Genomic DNA, 13336 nt, shown 5'->3' with positions numbered 1-13336 from the left:
GAGTTTAGGAAACGTCCTTTCCCAACCCCACTCAATTAGCACAATTATCGCACCCCTCGTACTAACGACCACTAGGGTACCCAAATTTCTAGCTGAATTTCTGGAGTTTTCCGTTATCGGTGGAAAGAGAATCCAAAATGACAACACAAAACAATGCAATTAAACGTGTTCAGTTCCGTTAATGGCGGTTGGTCCCGCGATAGAACTCCTATCCTAATCCAGTATGGTCGCCCGCTTTGGTGAGACTGTATCTATGCAAATTGCGTCAGCTTTTTCCAACGGCGGGCGAAACAACCCGAATCGAAATGTGCGGTGTGGTCGTGAAATCGTGAAATGTGCCCCCATAAAGGAAAGCTCATTAAATGTCTTTATTAGCCAGGGGATACTTCAGGCAAAACGGGTGTTGGTGTAATCGCTGCTAATAAAGGAAACCACTGTCGAATGGTGAGTGTTTGCATAAGAAATTATTCAACAGCGAAGAAGCTTCGGCAGCGGCGACGGCTGTGGCTCCCAGAGGCTCCACCAGTGCAACGAGTTTTGTTTGGATAAGGTTGCCTTTTTGCCATTATTACGATTGCTATTTGTAACCCTTTTTCTTCTCCTTCTTTGTCCTACTGTTATTGCTGCTGTCGGTCCGTGTGTGGCTCTTCAGGCTGGCAATAATCGAGAGCTAATGTTTACCCTTTCTAATAGAGACCCACCATAACCCTCTACTCCCCTTGGGAAATGGTCGTCAGTTGAAAGATTTTTGGATCCCTTATGGGTCCTTGTACTCTACATGCATCGAATATATCTATATCTATCTATCTAACTATATAAAAGTAAATGTGTATGTATCTGACTTATGGGCTTCCAAACGGCTTGACCAATTGCCGTAAAAATGTATGCTATTGGTTGGGAATTATCTGCCCACCAGATAGCGCATCGGAACAATTTTTGATTTACTCCTATTTCGTTGAAAGTCGCAGCAACGCGCGACTGGTATTAGCTAGTGAATTATATTTTTAAAATAGACAAACAAATTTATTTCTAACAAAAATCACACCAGTTCCGTAAAGGGTTAAGGAGCTACTACGGCGGCGGCTGCGGCGGCGACGGCAGCGACGAAGACATCGGTTGAAAAGAACAGCAACAACGACAAAAATACCGAACAAATATTGGCTATTTGCACACGACATCATCGTAATCGACGACGATCTACTTGAGCGAGGCTTGCTTAGTAGGTTAACAGTTAGCCAATCGAGCCGGATGAGGCTTACCATCACCGTCCTCTCGTCAGCCGCCAACGTCGCACCAACGTCCAACAGATCACTGCTGGTGGTTGGTGCTAATTTCTGGCCGCCTGAAAGTGAGGAAATGAAGTGATCAATCAGGTTCGCAACGAAGGAGTCAATTAGAAACGATTCTCTGAACTGTTATAGAAAGAAAGTAGACAGATTAAATCACAATTTGGCGTTGGAATTCGTGGACCCCCTGCCGGTTGTTGAAATGAGATTAGGGTCCTAATCCGATGCATTTCGATGACTTTGGCACCTTTTATCGGTGAGGTCCTTTTTGGTGATCCTCAATACCTACTACCTGAACCGTTTCGATGTCAACGTGTGACATTTGTTCAGTGGGAAAGTGAAACCGTTTTTTGTGTGTGTCACAGATTAAAAAGTGAGTGATTTGTTACTTGCTTCGGGATGCTCCCAAGGGAACTTGGGATTATCCCTTCTGAGCTTATATGAATAAGACACTATTCGAATGCAGTATAGTGTGCCGTAGAAAATGTGATGAGAATTTGATGAAGTCTCAACTGGGGCACAATTGATGTAAAGCTCGAACAACGAGCAGATAATTGCCAACAATCGATGTCAAATTTTCTAAAAACTCTAACAAAGGCGACACAATCTGATGTATCGTGTAAGGGAGGACAAAGGCGAAAGCTAATTTTAGGTTATTTTTCCGCTGTGGTTCACCGATAATAACCGATTCGGGTCGATTGCATCTGAGGGAGACAAATCAATCAATTTCATTCGTTGGAAGATAAAATTGTTTAGTCCGTAAATTTGGTAGGTAGTGGTTGGAATTCTGACTGTTTTTTTGCTATTTTGGCTGAAAGGTTATTTGATTGAATGACCGTTTATCCGAACCATCTTTGGACAAATCGCCGTTCGGACAAATTCACTTATGTGAAATTCACTCCCAAATTATTTGGATTTGGTCCCTCGAATTCATCTCATCAGTAACTAGCTCCAACTTGGTGCCAGTAAGACGCAAAATTCAAGCTGACAATTACTGCAGTTGATCACATTTGATGTTTATAAGCCATTGAAAGGTCTCAATTAATTAGAATTGTATGATCGTAGACTGTGGCTTGGATTTTCAGGGGGTAGTTAGTTTTTTATACAATCCATCCATAAATTACGACACAGTTTGGAGAAGAAGAATTTTTATAAACTTTTGTCAAAGTTTGCGGTGAGAGCCATATACAAACAACCAATCACAAGACAAGATGCAAGGAAATCTAGTCAACTCACATGAAAATATGTCTTGTCATTTTCTTATTATCTTATCGCGAAATATGTTCCGATTTTAACAGCCCATAACACACCAAGGGGCTGATGACAGCGGGACATCACTGTATTTGAAACTAATCTAATAGACAGAATTTAATTCGCTCCGTCTGGGAATTCAGTCGGCTCTCGCGGCATCTGCTTACCGTACATTTTTAACACAGCTTCGCGGTTCAAACACCTACCCACGAGTGACGTAGAAATAAAATGAGCTGTCTATATTTATAGCTACGCAAAAGTTTGCTTTGACGGTTGCCTCGCATATCGAATTGGCGAATTCAACCTATACAATAGCACTATTTAGTTTGCAATACAATTCGTCAGAAAAGTTGAATTTGAATGTTTCGTATTCCACTCGTCAGTAAATGACACCAACTTACTGCCAGTTAGACGATATATCCAAACTAACACTAAATTGCCACCAGTTAGGCACTAAATCCAAACAGTTCACACAACATGTGTGAACGCCTAAAGCAACTGGCTGGTACCGAGTGATGATTCGGTTAACCAAGCAAAGAAGCTCTGAATCGCTGATGAGAACTGAGAAACGAACTGTTTTTGGCATGAGAGCCAAACGCCTGTGAGTATGCATGAAGGCACAAGACGCAGCTCAGAAAGGCCCAGAGCTTCTGTGCTTGGCTAACCGAGACAGCACTCGGTACCAGGTATTGAAAGGAAATGACTTATAGGGCTATTTCTTTCCTAATATACGACACGCAACATATCCTTTTTTATTTTCCTGTCTACGTTACACATCTATTTATGCCCTTTTCACTTTAGATGTTAGTATCCATCTTTTCAGTTGTTTCTCTTTTTAAATTTTGTTCTTTTATACCCATTTCCGTTCCAGATTTGCCTTTCGCTTTTCCCTTCTTTCTTTCATCAATTTAATGTTTATCTGCTCCCTTTTTTATTTGCCCCTAGTTTTTTGCTTTTAATCATTTTTACCCTTTTCTCTTTGACACTAATTTTGTTTTTCTGCTTGCTGTTTCCCTTTTCTACATTTCTTTTTCCTTTTTACTTCAATTATTATCATATCTTCTTGTTATCATTATGCTGTTTTTTTTTTCTTTTTTATCTTCTTGTTTTGCTTTTTTCTTTTCTATCATTTTTTAAACTTTTATCTTTTTTGATATCCTTGATTGATTCGTCTGTATTTTATTTCAGTTATTTCCCATTTTTTATTTTCTGACTTTCATGAATTTTTACTGCATTTTTTCTTTTTTATCAATTTACCATTTTCTTCTTCCGCTCTTCTCTTTTCCTTAGCATTTCTTCGTATCTTCTTTGTATTTTTATTATTTGTTTGTTTTCCATTTTTTTCTACATAGGTTCATATTTTTTTTTTAAATATTTTGTCTATCTATTTTAAACTTTATATTTAAATTCTGTTTCGATTTTCTTCTCAGACACAGATGTCTGTTTTTTACCTCTTAATTTTTTCAGATCTTATTCTTTCATTTCTATTTTAGCTTTCTCTTTTCCTGTCATTATATTGCTTTCACTTTTTTGTCTGTTATTTCATATCTTTCTATTCTCTATCGTTCCCGTTTCCCTACTTCAGTATTTCTTTTACTTCTTCAATTTTCTTTCTCTTAAAATTATTGCACCCTTCGGCCTTTTTCCTGAATCTTCTTTTTTCTTTTGATTTGGATTTGTCACAGCATTTTCCCTTTTCCTTATTTTGCTATTTCCTTTCCCTTTATCGATTCTTATTTTTTGCATTTGCTTGTTTTTTTTTAATCTATTTCAATTCTGACCTTTTCCTTCGCCCTTTCTCCATTTTTACTTCTTTTTTTCGTTTCCAGTTCACCATTTCTCGTTTTTTAATTTTTCTTGTTGTTTTTATTACCGTATGTATTCTTATACTTTTGTGTTTTTTTTTCTGTCTTTGTTTCTCACTTTTCACTGTTTTTTACTTTACTTTTTCCATTATTATTCTGCTCAGCTATGTATAACTTCCGCTGTACACATTACGGCATAAGATTTTTGTATCACAGTTTGTCTTTCTCGATTAGTGGATGCACGAAGAACAGTGAGTCTAGTTATGTACGACATTCAAACTAAGCTCGATGGACGATCCAAATCTGTCTTGGATCTAATACATCTGAAGTAACATCATATGGTGCTTCAAGCTGTTCACAACTCCTATTCGACAGTTTTCACGACGCCACCCGCGTTACGGCTTGCTAGGGCCAAACTGGTGCCGAAGGGGTCAATAGTGGTTATCTGGCGTATTCGTGATGGTCACATCGGTAGCATTTCGGCTGAAAATTCGGCAGGCAACCTCGATTGATTATTAGAATAGAATAAAGCGATGGAAGAATCAATTTCGTTATCGTTTCGGATAGTAAGATACTGTTAAATACGCTGGCAAATTGATCTTTTCTAAGCGGAAAAACCACTGTTTTTAAGCTCTAAACCAATAATTTATGGAAATAAAAACATTTAATAATCATAAAGAACACTGGTATGACGAAAGTCAAAGCAAAAGAATAATAAAAGTGAAACAATCTGGTAAGATCCATCCAATATAACATTTACATATGAAAATCAAATAAATACACTAAATACGCGACGATTTCGTAGCTTCTCTAGGGAATTGAGTCTTTTTAATGGTTGAATCAATTTGATGCAAACATTACAATAATGCGAGGCTGGTTGATGAAACAATGGCAGCGGAATACGGTTTGTCCTGTAAATTAAACGGAACCTACCAAAATCCTTCAACTACGTTATTTGCATTAATAATTACATGGAAACATCTTTCATCTGTAAACCGCTACCAGCCCGTGGGTTTTAGGATGGTTGACACACACTATTTATCACTCTCAATTAGCTACCCGTCATAGTCAGAATTTGATGACATTTAGAGCTATGGATGCATGTATGAAATTTTGCCCTCTAGTTCATAGGCAGACAGTGACGGAAACCAACCTTCAACAGATTTCTATTTTCTTAGCCGTTTCTGCCATTTGTTCATAATCTATTTTTTATATGAGCTTCTCAAATAATTCCTATACAACCTAATAAATCAAGGTTGTAGGTTTCGCTTGATTACTTAAATGTGCACGATTCTTTTCTAATCCACTTAGACATTTAATTCATGGTCGTGTCCTAGAAATGCTAGTAGATACTAAAATGAGTAATATAATTCCAGAATCCCAAAACAACAAAAGAATAAGAAATGAAAAATCTCAAAACTTTGATTTTTTTAGAGTAGTTCAATTGGAACTTCAGTGCTGAATTCTCGGAAGGGCTACCTGTCAGAATCACTCACTACAATTGCAGATGAGATGGGCAACGTCACTCACCAAAACACTGCTGAAGACCAATTGCAGCAGGCCGTGATTCTTATTGCGAAATCAAGTGTACAGTTCAAAAGTGGAAACAAAAAAATTGCATGATGGCGTGGTAACGACCGTTTATATGTTCGCCCTGGACATCGCGTTTATAAATTTAGATGTTGTAAAACGTTTGCCTAATGGCAGGGACGTTTCCACGTTATCATGCGAGATTGCGAACATAGGTGTGCGTCGATTTTCGCCATTGCATCTTCGCGTTTGTAACCAGGGTTGCATTATCGCGCTCGGGCTCGAGCGTTTCTATGTTAACTAGTATTAATTGATAATAATTGAGGGACTAATTTTATTCAAACTGATACATATTACACAATATTGCTTCAAAATGTTTGCAATACCTTCAGTCAAATCAGCCTAGGAGTGGGTTCGGCAGGGCATGTGACCTTAGGCATAAATACGTTAGGCATAATGGAGGATTGGCATAATTTACAAAAAGAAGAATAGCTTTTTTCTTGTTAAATTATTTAACCTGAGGCTTTTTCAGGTAGGAAAAATCTGTCCCTATCAACCCTTGGTGGCGTTGATATTTCCCTTATTTTTCAAAAAATTTGGGTTTCATTTAATTGAACAGTTTTGATTAAATACACAATAATTAACAAACAAAAATTTTGTCATGTATTTATTTTAAAATTCAAAGCTGGTTCGGCTATGAACAATTTATTTTCGTAACTACTGAAAACAGTGATTTGGATAAGCTAAGTGTTGGGCTACGGATATTACGTTCATGACGGCACTTTGTTTGTTTTGGCAACTCTTCACATAATACATAAAAACTCGTCACAGTATATCTCTCTCTCGCATAAGATAGTTTGCGTAGTTTTATATTTGGTAACAAAAAAAAATATAATCATTGAACTACATAATGTGGAGAGAAATCATTATTGAATCAACCACTCGTTGAATGAATAATAGTAAAGTGGGTCATTCTTCATTTCATGAGCTGTTCTTCAAGTCAAATATTTTATTATTTGACAATTGCAACATGAATCATTAATGAAAGTATATGTCTTTTCTTTACCTATACCTTTATGCGAGCAAACATTTCTTCCAGTTAATACAGCAGGATAAAATATTGATCGAGTTGTGTCAGTTCACAGTGTATTTCTACAAGATCAGAAAAGTGAAGACATTCCTGCCAACGCCTTCAAAAATGAATTTCTTTTAGTTATACATCAACACGATAATTTATGACTAACGTCTGTTATGCAAATCGTCCATTATACCTAACGTATATTATGTCTAAGCTGATCGACTCTGACGAAAAAATCCGTACGCTGTACGAACTGTTTGCCTGAACATGGTGAACGATTACGCTTCATTGCGGTATGGTGTACCGATTTTTTTTGTCAGAATCGATCAGCTTAATTATGCCTAACGTCTTTATGCCTAACGACCATTATGCCCAGCGTACGTATGTCTAAAGTATTTATGCCAAATGAAGTACACCCGGTTCGGCAAGTGGTTTGTACTTGTAGCTAAAAAGCAAATATTTGTTCTGCGACACGGAATCATCCATGGCGTTATAATTATTGTTTTTTTCCAATTCAAAATAAAATCCAGCAATCGAAAAACACCCATTTAGACTCTCTAAATTGATGAGTTGAATAAGGAATTTTAATTTAAAACATTATTCTTAGAAGATAGAAGATATTCTTAGAAGATGGAAGAAGATTAGAACATATTCTAATCACATACTATACATGACTGGCCAGTAATGGATTAACTGAAACTAGTTCTTTTCATCAATCATCTCAAGCCGATTGTCGAGAAGTCGCATGCCAACTTCTGAAGGTTCAGCTATCTCATTAATAACACTTCGATTTTCGCATTCGCTTAGCTGCGGTCCATAGAAAAATGATCGATGTTGTTTCACGATATACTGCCGACAGGCCGGTGCCAATAACTTCATTTTTCGCACAAGGCGAAATTTTGTCCGTTTCGAGATTGGCGCCAAAGTTCGTCGCGCTCTACGAATAATTCGATCATTACGATACTTCATTTTGAACGACAAGAACTAAAAAAATTGATTTAAACGATTGGTACATTTTGGTAAATATGTTATAAATGTATGATATGAGTTGTTTATATTAATTCAGAGCAAATGTTAAAATAGCGTTTATTGAATAAAAATAAATTGCCAAAACGTTGTGTGTTGTGTAGTATTCAAATTCTAAAAAAACTCTGAAAAGCCAGTTTTTTTTATTAGAAAATAAGTACGACAAATGGCAATACACCCAAACTAGAATACATCCAAACATCAATTTACCAATAGGCAACCCGATCGATTATTCTCCCAGAGTGACCTATTTTACAAGCTTAATATCACTTCCATCCAGGCAGCGTCACCGTCTCAGATAACCACCGCCCAGTAGCTGCCCGCATCAGTTAAAGCCGTATCTATCAAGACCAAAACCAGCAGGTGGCGCCGAGTGGGGCGACGATGACGGCAGCATCAGCTTCCCAAAACCAAAATCGACTCTGCGGCCACCACAAATCAGCAGGTTATCCCTTTAAATATCAACCTTCCAAAAACACAGCGCCACCACCACTACCGCCATCATGATTCCGATACCACCCACTGCGACTTACTCGTTGATCCCTGCATGCAATGTTATAACTCGCCAGTCAGTGCGTTCCCATCATCAGTAGGTATCAGGGGATGTGTAATAAAAATCATAATCCGTGGAACCGAATCGTTCTCGTATGCCGCTGCCGCCCCCCTGCTGACTGGTCGCAGCACTGGCGGTCTTCCGTGGCGGCAGGGTGAGTGTTATAGCGCGTAATTATTTTTGATTCGATTATTATTATTTCATCGGCGTCTTCGGTAAATCAGGAAACGACAAACAGAAACTTTGACGGTAAGTAAGAGGAACAGGATGGAATTCTAACTGTATGCTTTTTGGTAATGATTGTGTCATGTTAGCTCAGCTTTAACATAAGGGGTACGTGGTTATCAACGGCGGTCAATGTTTGTTTTGTTTACCAATTCGGTCTGTAAGCTTGAAATTCACGCATTTTGTTGTTTGGAAAAATATCTGAATTTTGCTAAGACAAATTTAGCTTTCGATCCACATCTTTTATGACCTATTACCAACCCACTCAGACATAGCAATGCGTATTTCCCCGCACGTTCAATTATAATCCAATCGAACCACAAGTTTGTCACAGAAACTAAACTAACAAGATAATTACTAAATTTGTTCAATTCAACCAACGACAAGTCTGAAAGATTCTTTTTTTCACAACAAAAAACCACCTTTTGATCTGTAGTCACCTCCAAAGCAGCACCCAACTCGAAGGAGATCCGTTTAGGCTCACTCCAACCGACAATGTTTACCGAAGATGAAACTAAATTGCGTTTAATCGTTTTCATCCGTGATTCGGAGTGGCTAGGCTAGAAGATGCTGAAGAGGGTCCCCCTCCGTCCGTGTCAAAGCGCTTCAATTACCCGAATAAAAATGCGACTCAAGAAAGTATAGCAACACGCACGCGACTCGTTTCCATTCGACGGTTGGCACGCGTTCACCAGGGGGAATCGGGCGGAGATTTCGGTGGATTTGATTTTATTATAGCCGTATGATCCATGGTTGGATAATATTTGCACGGGGGTTGGTGAAGGAATAGGGAAGCGGAGAGCGACGATATGCCGGATGATTTGGTGCTGATCGAGAGTTGAATGAGCTGATGAGTTTTGGTTTAACTGAGGGGTCGCCTCCATTGGCATTCGGTTTCCTAATTCACTTTCAACTGGTGTGGAAGAAGTGGCGGGGGGGGAGGCATGGGTTGTTTGGACTGTGACCCGTGTGTTTGCTAAGGGGGAACTGTGAATTGACCAAAATTTGATCCAAATTGGGCAAATATTTCCACAAGCGTTGGAGTTTTCGGTCAATATTGAACAGATTCGACCTCAAAATAGAAATCGAGAAGCAGCGATGGGTTGGCGTCGAGTATAGAGAACTACAATGGAGTGGGGGAGCCTGTATCGTATGGGAAGGGTGATTCAAAAATGAAGCAATGTTCTTGATATTTTCTTAGTGCGTGGAAAAGATATGGAGAAAAAAAATATGAACTTGATGATTTGGCAGTTTCGAAACCATGTTGTTTAATAATCAGACATGCGTGCAAATACGCATTGTTATGTCTGAGTGAGCTGCCGTACATGAGAAAATCGGCAAGAGAAACACTATTCAATCGCGAACCATAATCTGATCTCAAAATCCTTCATCGTTTGTTGCGACCGTTTAACAAAAGCTAATTACTGCGCTCATTCCTCCTATACAAATTCCGAAATCAATGTTTAGCTTGTTCACCCCTCCCACAGTCAGCACCAATAATTGTCCCAATCCAACCAAAGTTCCAACAGCAGCACCCGCCACGGGCAAACTTTTATCGTGCAAATGTAATAAAATTTCATATTCATAGCTCCATCTTTCTCTTCCTCTCAATCTGAATGATAGCGAGCGCAGAAGTCTTTTCCCGGAATTCTCCATCCACCTTTACACCGTATCGTTTTGTGCCGTAGAGCGCCGGGGGCATGGGAAGTTGAGCTCATTTGACTAATAATATTTTAATAAAGCCATTCCGCCGTAGAGTCGAGAGCGGAATTCCACGATCGTTTATTCGGCGAGGTAGCGGCGAACCCCTCAGCAGCCAAAGTTTTGTGTCATTGTTTCGTTTCGTATCGTTCCTATTGTTTTCGCGGGGGATTTACCATTCCCGGTAAGGTAGTAATTTTTCGGTTTCAACCGAGGGTTTCCAACCGCAACGAAACGTCCTGCGCGATAGCTGCGGGCGAGATCGGCGTGGATCGTAAAAAAGAGCTACGCCGAATTAATGGGATTTTGGCTCGGTTTAGTTGGTTACTAGCAAGTAGCTGGGTGGAAGCATAAGTGATAAAATTCTTTCAATTGTTTTCACTGCAGATGGTTCACCAAATTTCGGCGGCTACGAAATAGGCAGTTGCAATTCCTAGAAGTTACAAATTGTGCGGCATAATTAATGAGGTGAAGCGATAACGACGCGTACCGGATCAGGTGCTTAGCCAGTTCCAAGGGGCGTTCGTTAATTATCCCTCAATTCTTAGGAATTCATGAAAAATAATAGAGCAATTTGAGGTTAATTTAATCGGTTCGCATTTCAATTTGTTGCAACCAGCTAGCGAGAAGACGGAAGTCAAAAGTTCTGGGCGATTACAGTCATAGTTTTTAGTAATCTTTCCTTCCTGAGCTGCAAAAACAGAGGAAATAATGAGTATTAAGATAAATTGAACTATTCTACAGAAACTGTAACCGGAAACAATTGATTGTAAACAACTCTAGCACTCAAATGTCAAACTTTCATCTCTTCCTCAGACCCAATATCGATGAAATCAAAGCTAACTAAGATAGAACAGCCAGACACGAAACCGATCAATTTAACAACTTAATTACATTTACAACCCTGGCTACTGAATCCTTTGAATCAGTCCCGGATCTCCAATTCCACTGCAAGATGATTTACAATCGCAATACTTCTCATCAGCTCATCGTCGGGAGCATTTCTGGTAGCTTTTTTTTCTCGGATGCTGATTACCGCGGCTCGCCTTCTAGCGACCAAACGAGTCGCCATGAACCGGTCGGCTTGGCGGCCTAAGAGGGGTGGATTGCGGGATTTGAATCTCTCTCTCTCTCGTAACAGTGGGTAATTAATTTAAAAGCAATTAATTAATCCCTACTGCTGCTCTAATCACTTCCTTTTCATCGCGGCTGTACTGAAACACCAAAAGACAGAGAGAGGAACCGCGCGCCAGAGGCACCCAGTCCGATTCCTATACTCGAATCGCCGACGACGGCTGTCATCCGGTTTCTTTCACTAGGCTGCTACATCAAACGTCATCAAACCCGGACTCGGTCAGTCGAAGCAGGCGGCATCGTATTGCGCCTTCCAGACGCCATCGGTAGCCTATCTAAATTAGTTGGATCTTAATCACGCCACCGAGAGTAAACGCGTTCTTACTGCGGAACGGAAAAATCCTGGCTGCATTCATGGCCAGTAGTTGAATTGCGGTGAAACGCAATTGACCAACAAGTGACCAGTCGTCCGTCAGTCCTACAGTCGGTACCTATAGACGACAGACGGACGAATGAACGGGCCTCACCTGATTAGACACTAATTTTGTTTTTTAATGGTCATGTTTCGTGTCTTGTTGCGTTCAACAATTAATCTGCTCGAGGGGGTTTTCTGTGGCATTGGGATTGAAGTTGCTCGAGGATAAATGCTCCGGTAAGGTCATGTGATGGACAAGAAGTTTTGAATGGTAATATAAGAAATCGTCCGAATGCAGATCTGCAAGGGAAGGTAGGAATGTTAGTCCAATACATATCCTATAAGTAATGGAATTTTCGTTTCCACTTCGTCTCATCAGAATCCGACACCAACTTAGTGACAAGACTAAGCTAGCGCGGGATTGACGTTAACTTTAAAAAAAACGAAACCACTATTTGTGTTTCTGAGTAAACCCCTAGTCCTGCGTGATGTACCGCAAGAAAAGGAGTTTTGATTAAGCGAAAATTCCATTACTAATTTAGTTATAGGCTTTGTGCTCTTCATGTGCAAAGATGGTTTTAAACAATATAGCATAGTACAATACAGGTTGCCAATAGAAACCGATAAATCATCTGTATTACGGGAGGGGAAAATTTGCTAGTCAAAGTGCCAATTGTGTTATCATGTAATATACAATTGCTCTAGGCAGCCGGCTGCCGTGATTTTTTGTAATCCTTAAAGGCGCATATTTTATTTAACCTCAATCTAATAGGTTCGCATTGATTTTGGGAAAAAATGTCAATGTCTTTCGGAAATATTAGCTTACTCTGAAAAATACATGGTGGTGGTTATCAACAGATGTTCTGGCCTTCGACAGGTTCATTTCCCTCATACTACTTGACAGCAAATATTCGCCCGCATATCACTCTCATAGCGATGGTTAACGTATCGGCAACTAATTTCTTTGCGGTATTTCTTAATTTGTTGTGCAATCCCTGCTACGAATTGCGAAATCCTGCCAACTGCAGTCTAAATGTTTTTGTGTTCATTTGAGCAGGCACGGAAATAGAGTAATCCACAAAGCGAGGAAAAACCAATGCCATCGGCTCTCGCTGTAGTTATATTTAGGCAGTCTTACCTCCTTCCCATTCAAACAGTCAGTACCGAATGACGAAACTTGCTACTAGGCAGCGCACATATACTTATAATTCTGTCAAATTTCAATGTCCAGTTCGTGGTCCATATTGATGGCTCTGTCCGAAATAGACTGGTTAATTTGGATTTTGTCGCGTTATAAAGATTTTCTGAAAATGATTTTTTTGCAAAATTAGTGCACAAATTTTTCCGAGTGATTTGTGCAAAACAATGATGATTCTGTGTAATGAAAGTTTT

At 39.4% G+C, this 13336-nt stretch overlaps 1 protein-coding gene across 1 annotated transcript in view; it reads right to left on the bottom strand.

Moving 5' to 3' along the window:
- Window positions 1–1161: 1161 nt before the first annotated feature.
- LOC131693606 (muscle segmentation homeobox-like) overlaps window positions 1162–13336 on the bottom strand; it is a 30690-nt gene continuing 18515 nt past the window's right edge. The window contains exons 2-3 of the mRNA XM_058981543.1: window positions 1260–1342; window positions 1162–1197 (exon numbers count right to left, since the gene is read on the bottom strand). Of these exons, the coding sequence (XP_058837526.1) occupies window positions 1162–1197; window positions 1260–1342 (119 nt within the window). The remainder of the gene's footprint in view (window positions 1198–1259; window positions 1343–13336) is intronic.

The sequence above is a fragment of the Topomyia yanbarensis genome, chromosome 1 (assembly GCF_030247195.1).
Source record: "Topomyia yanbarensis strain Yona2022 chromosome 1, ASM3024719v1, whole genome shotgun sequence".
Lineage (NCBI taxonomy): Eukaryota > Metazoa > Arthropoda > Insecta > Diptera > Culicidae > Topomyia > Topomyia yanbarensis.
Note: the sequence above shows the minus strand (reverse complement) of the source record. Positions and strands in the feature narration are given on the sequence as shown.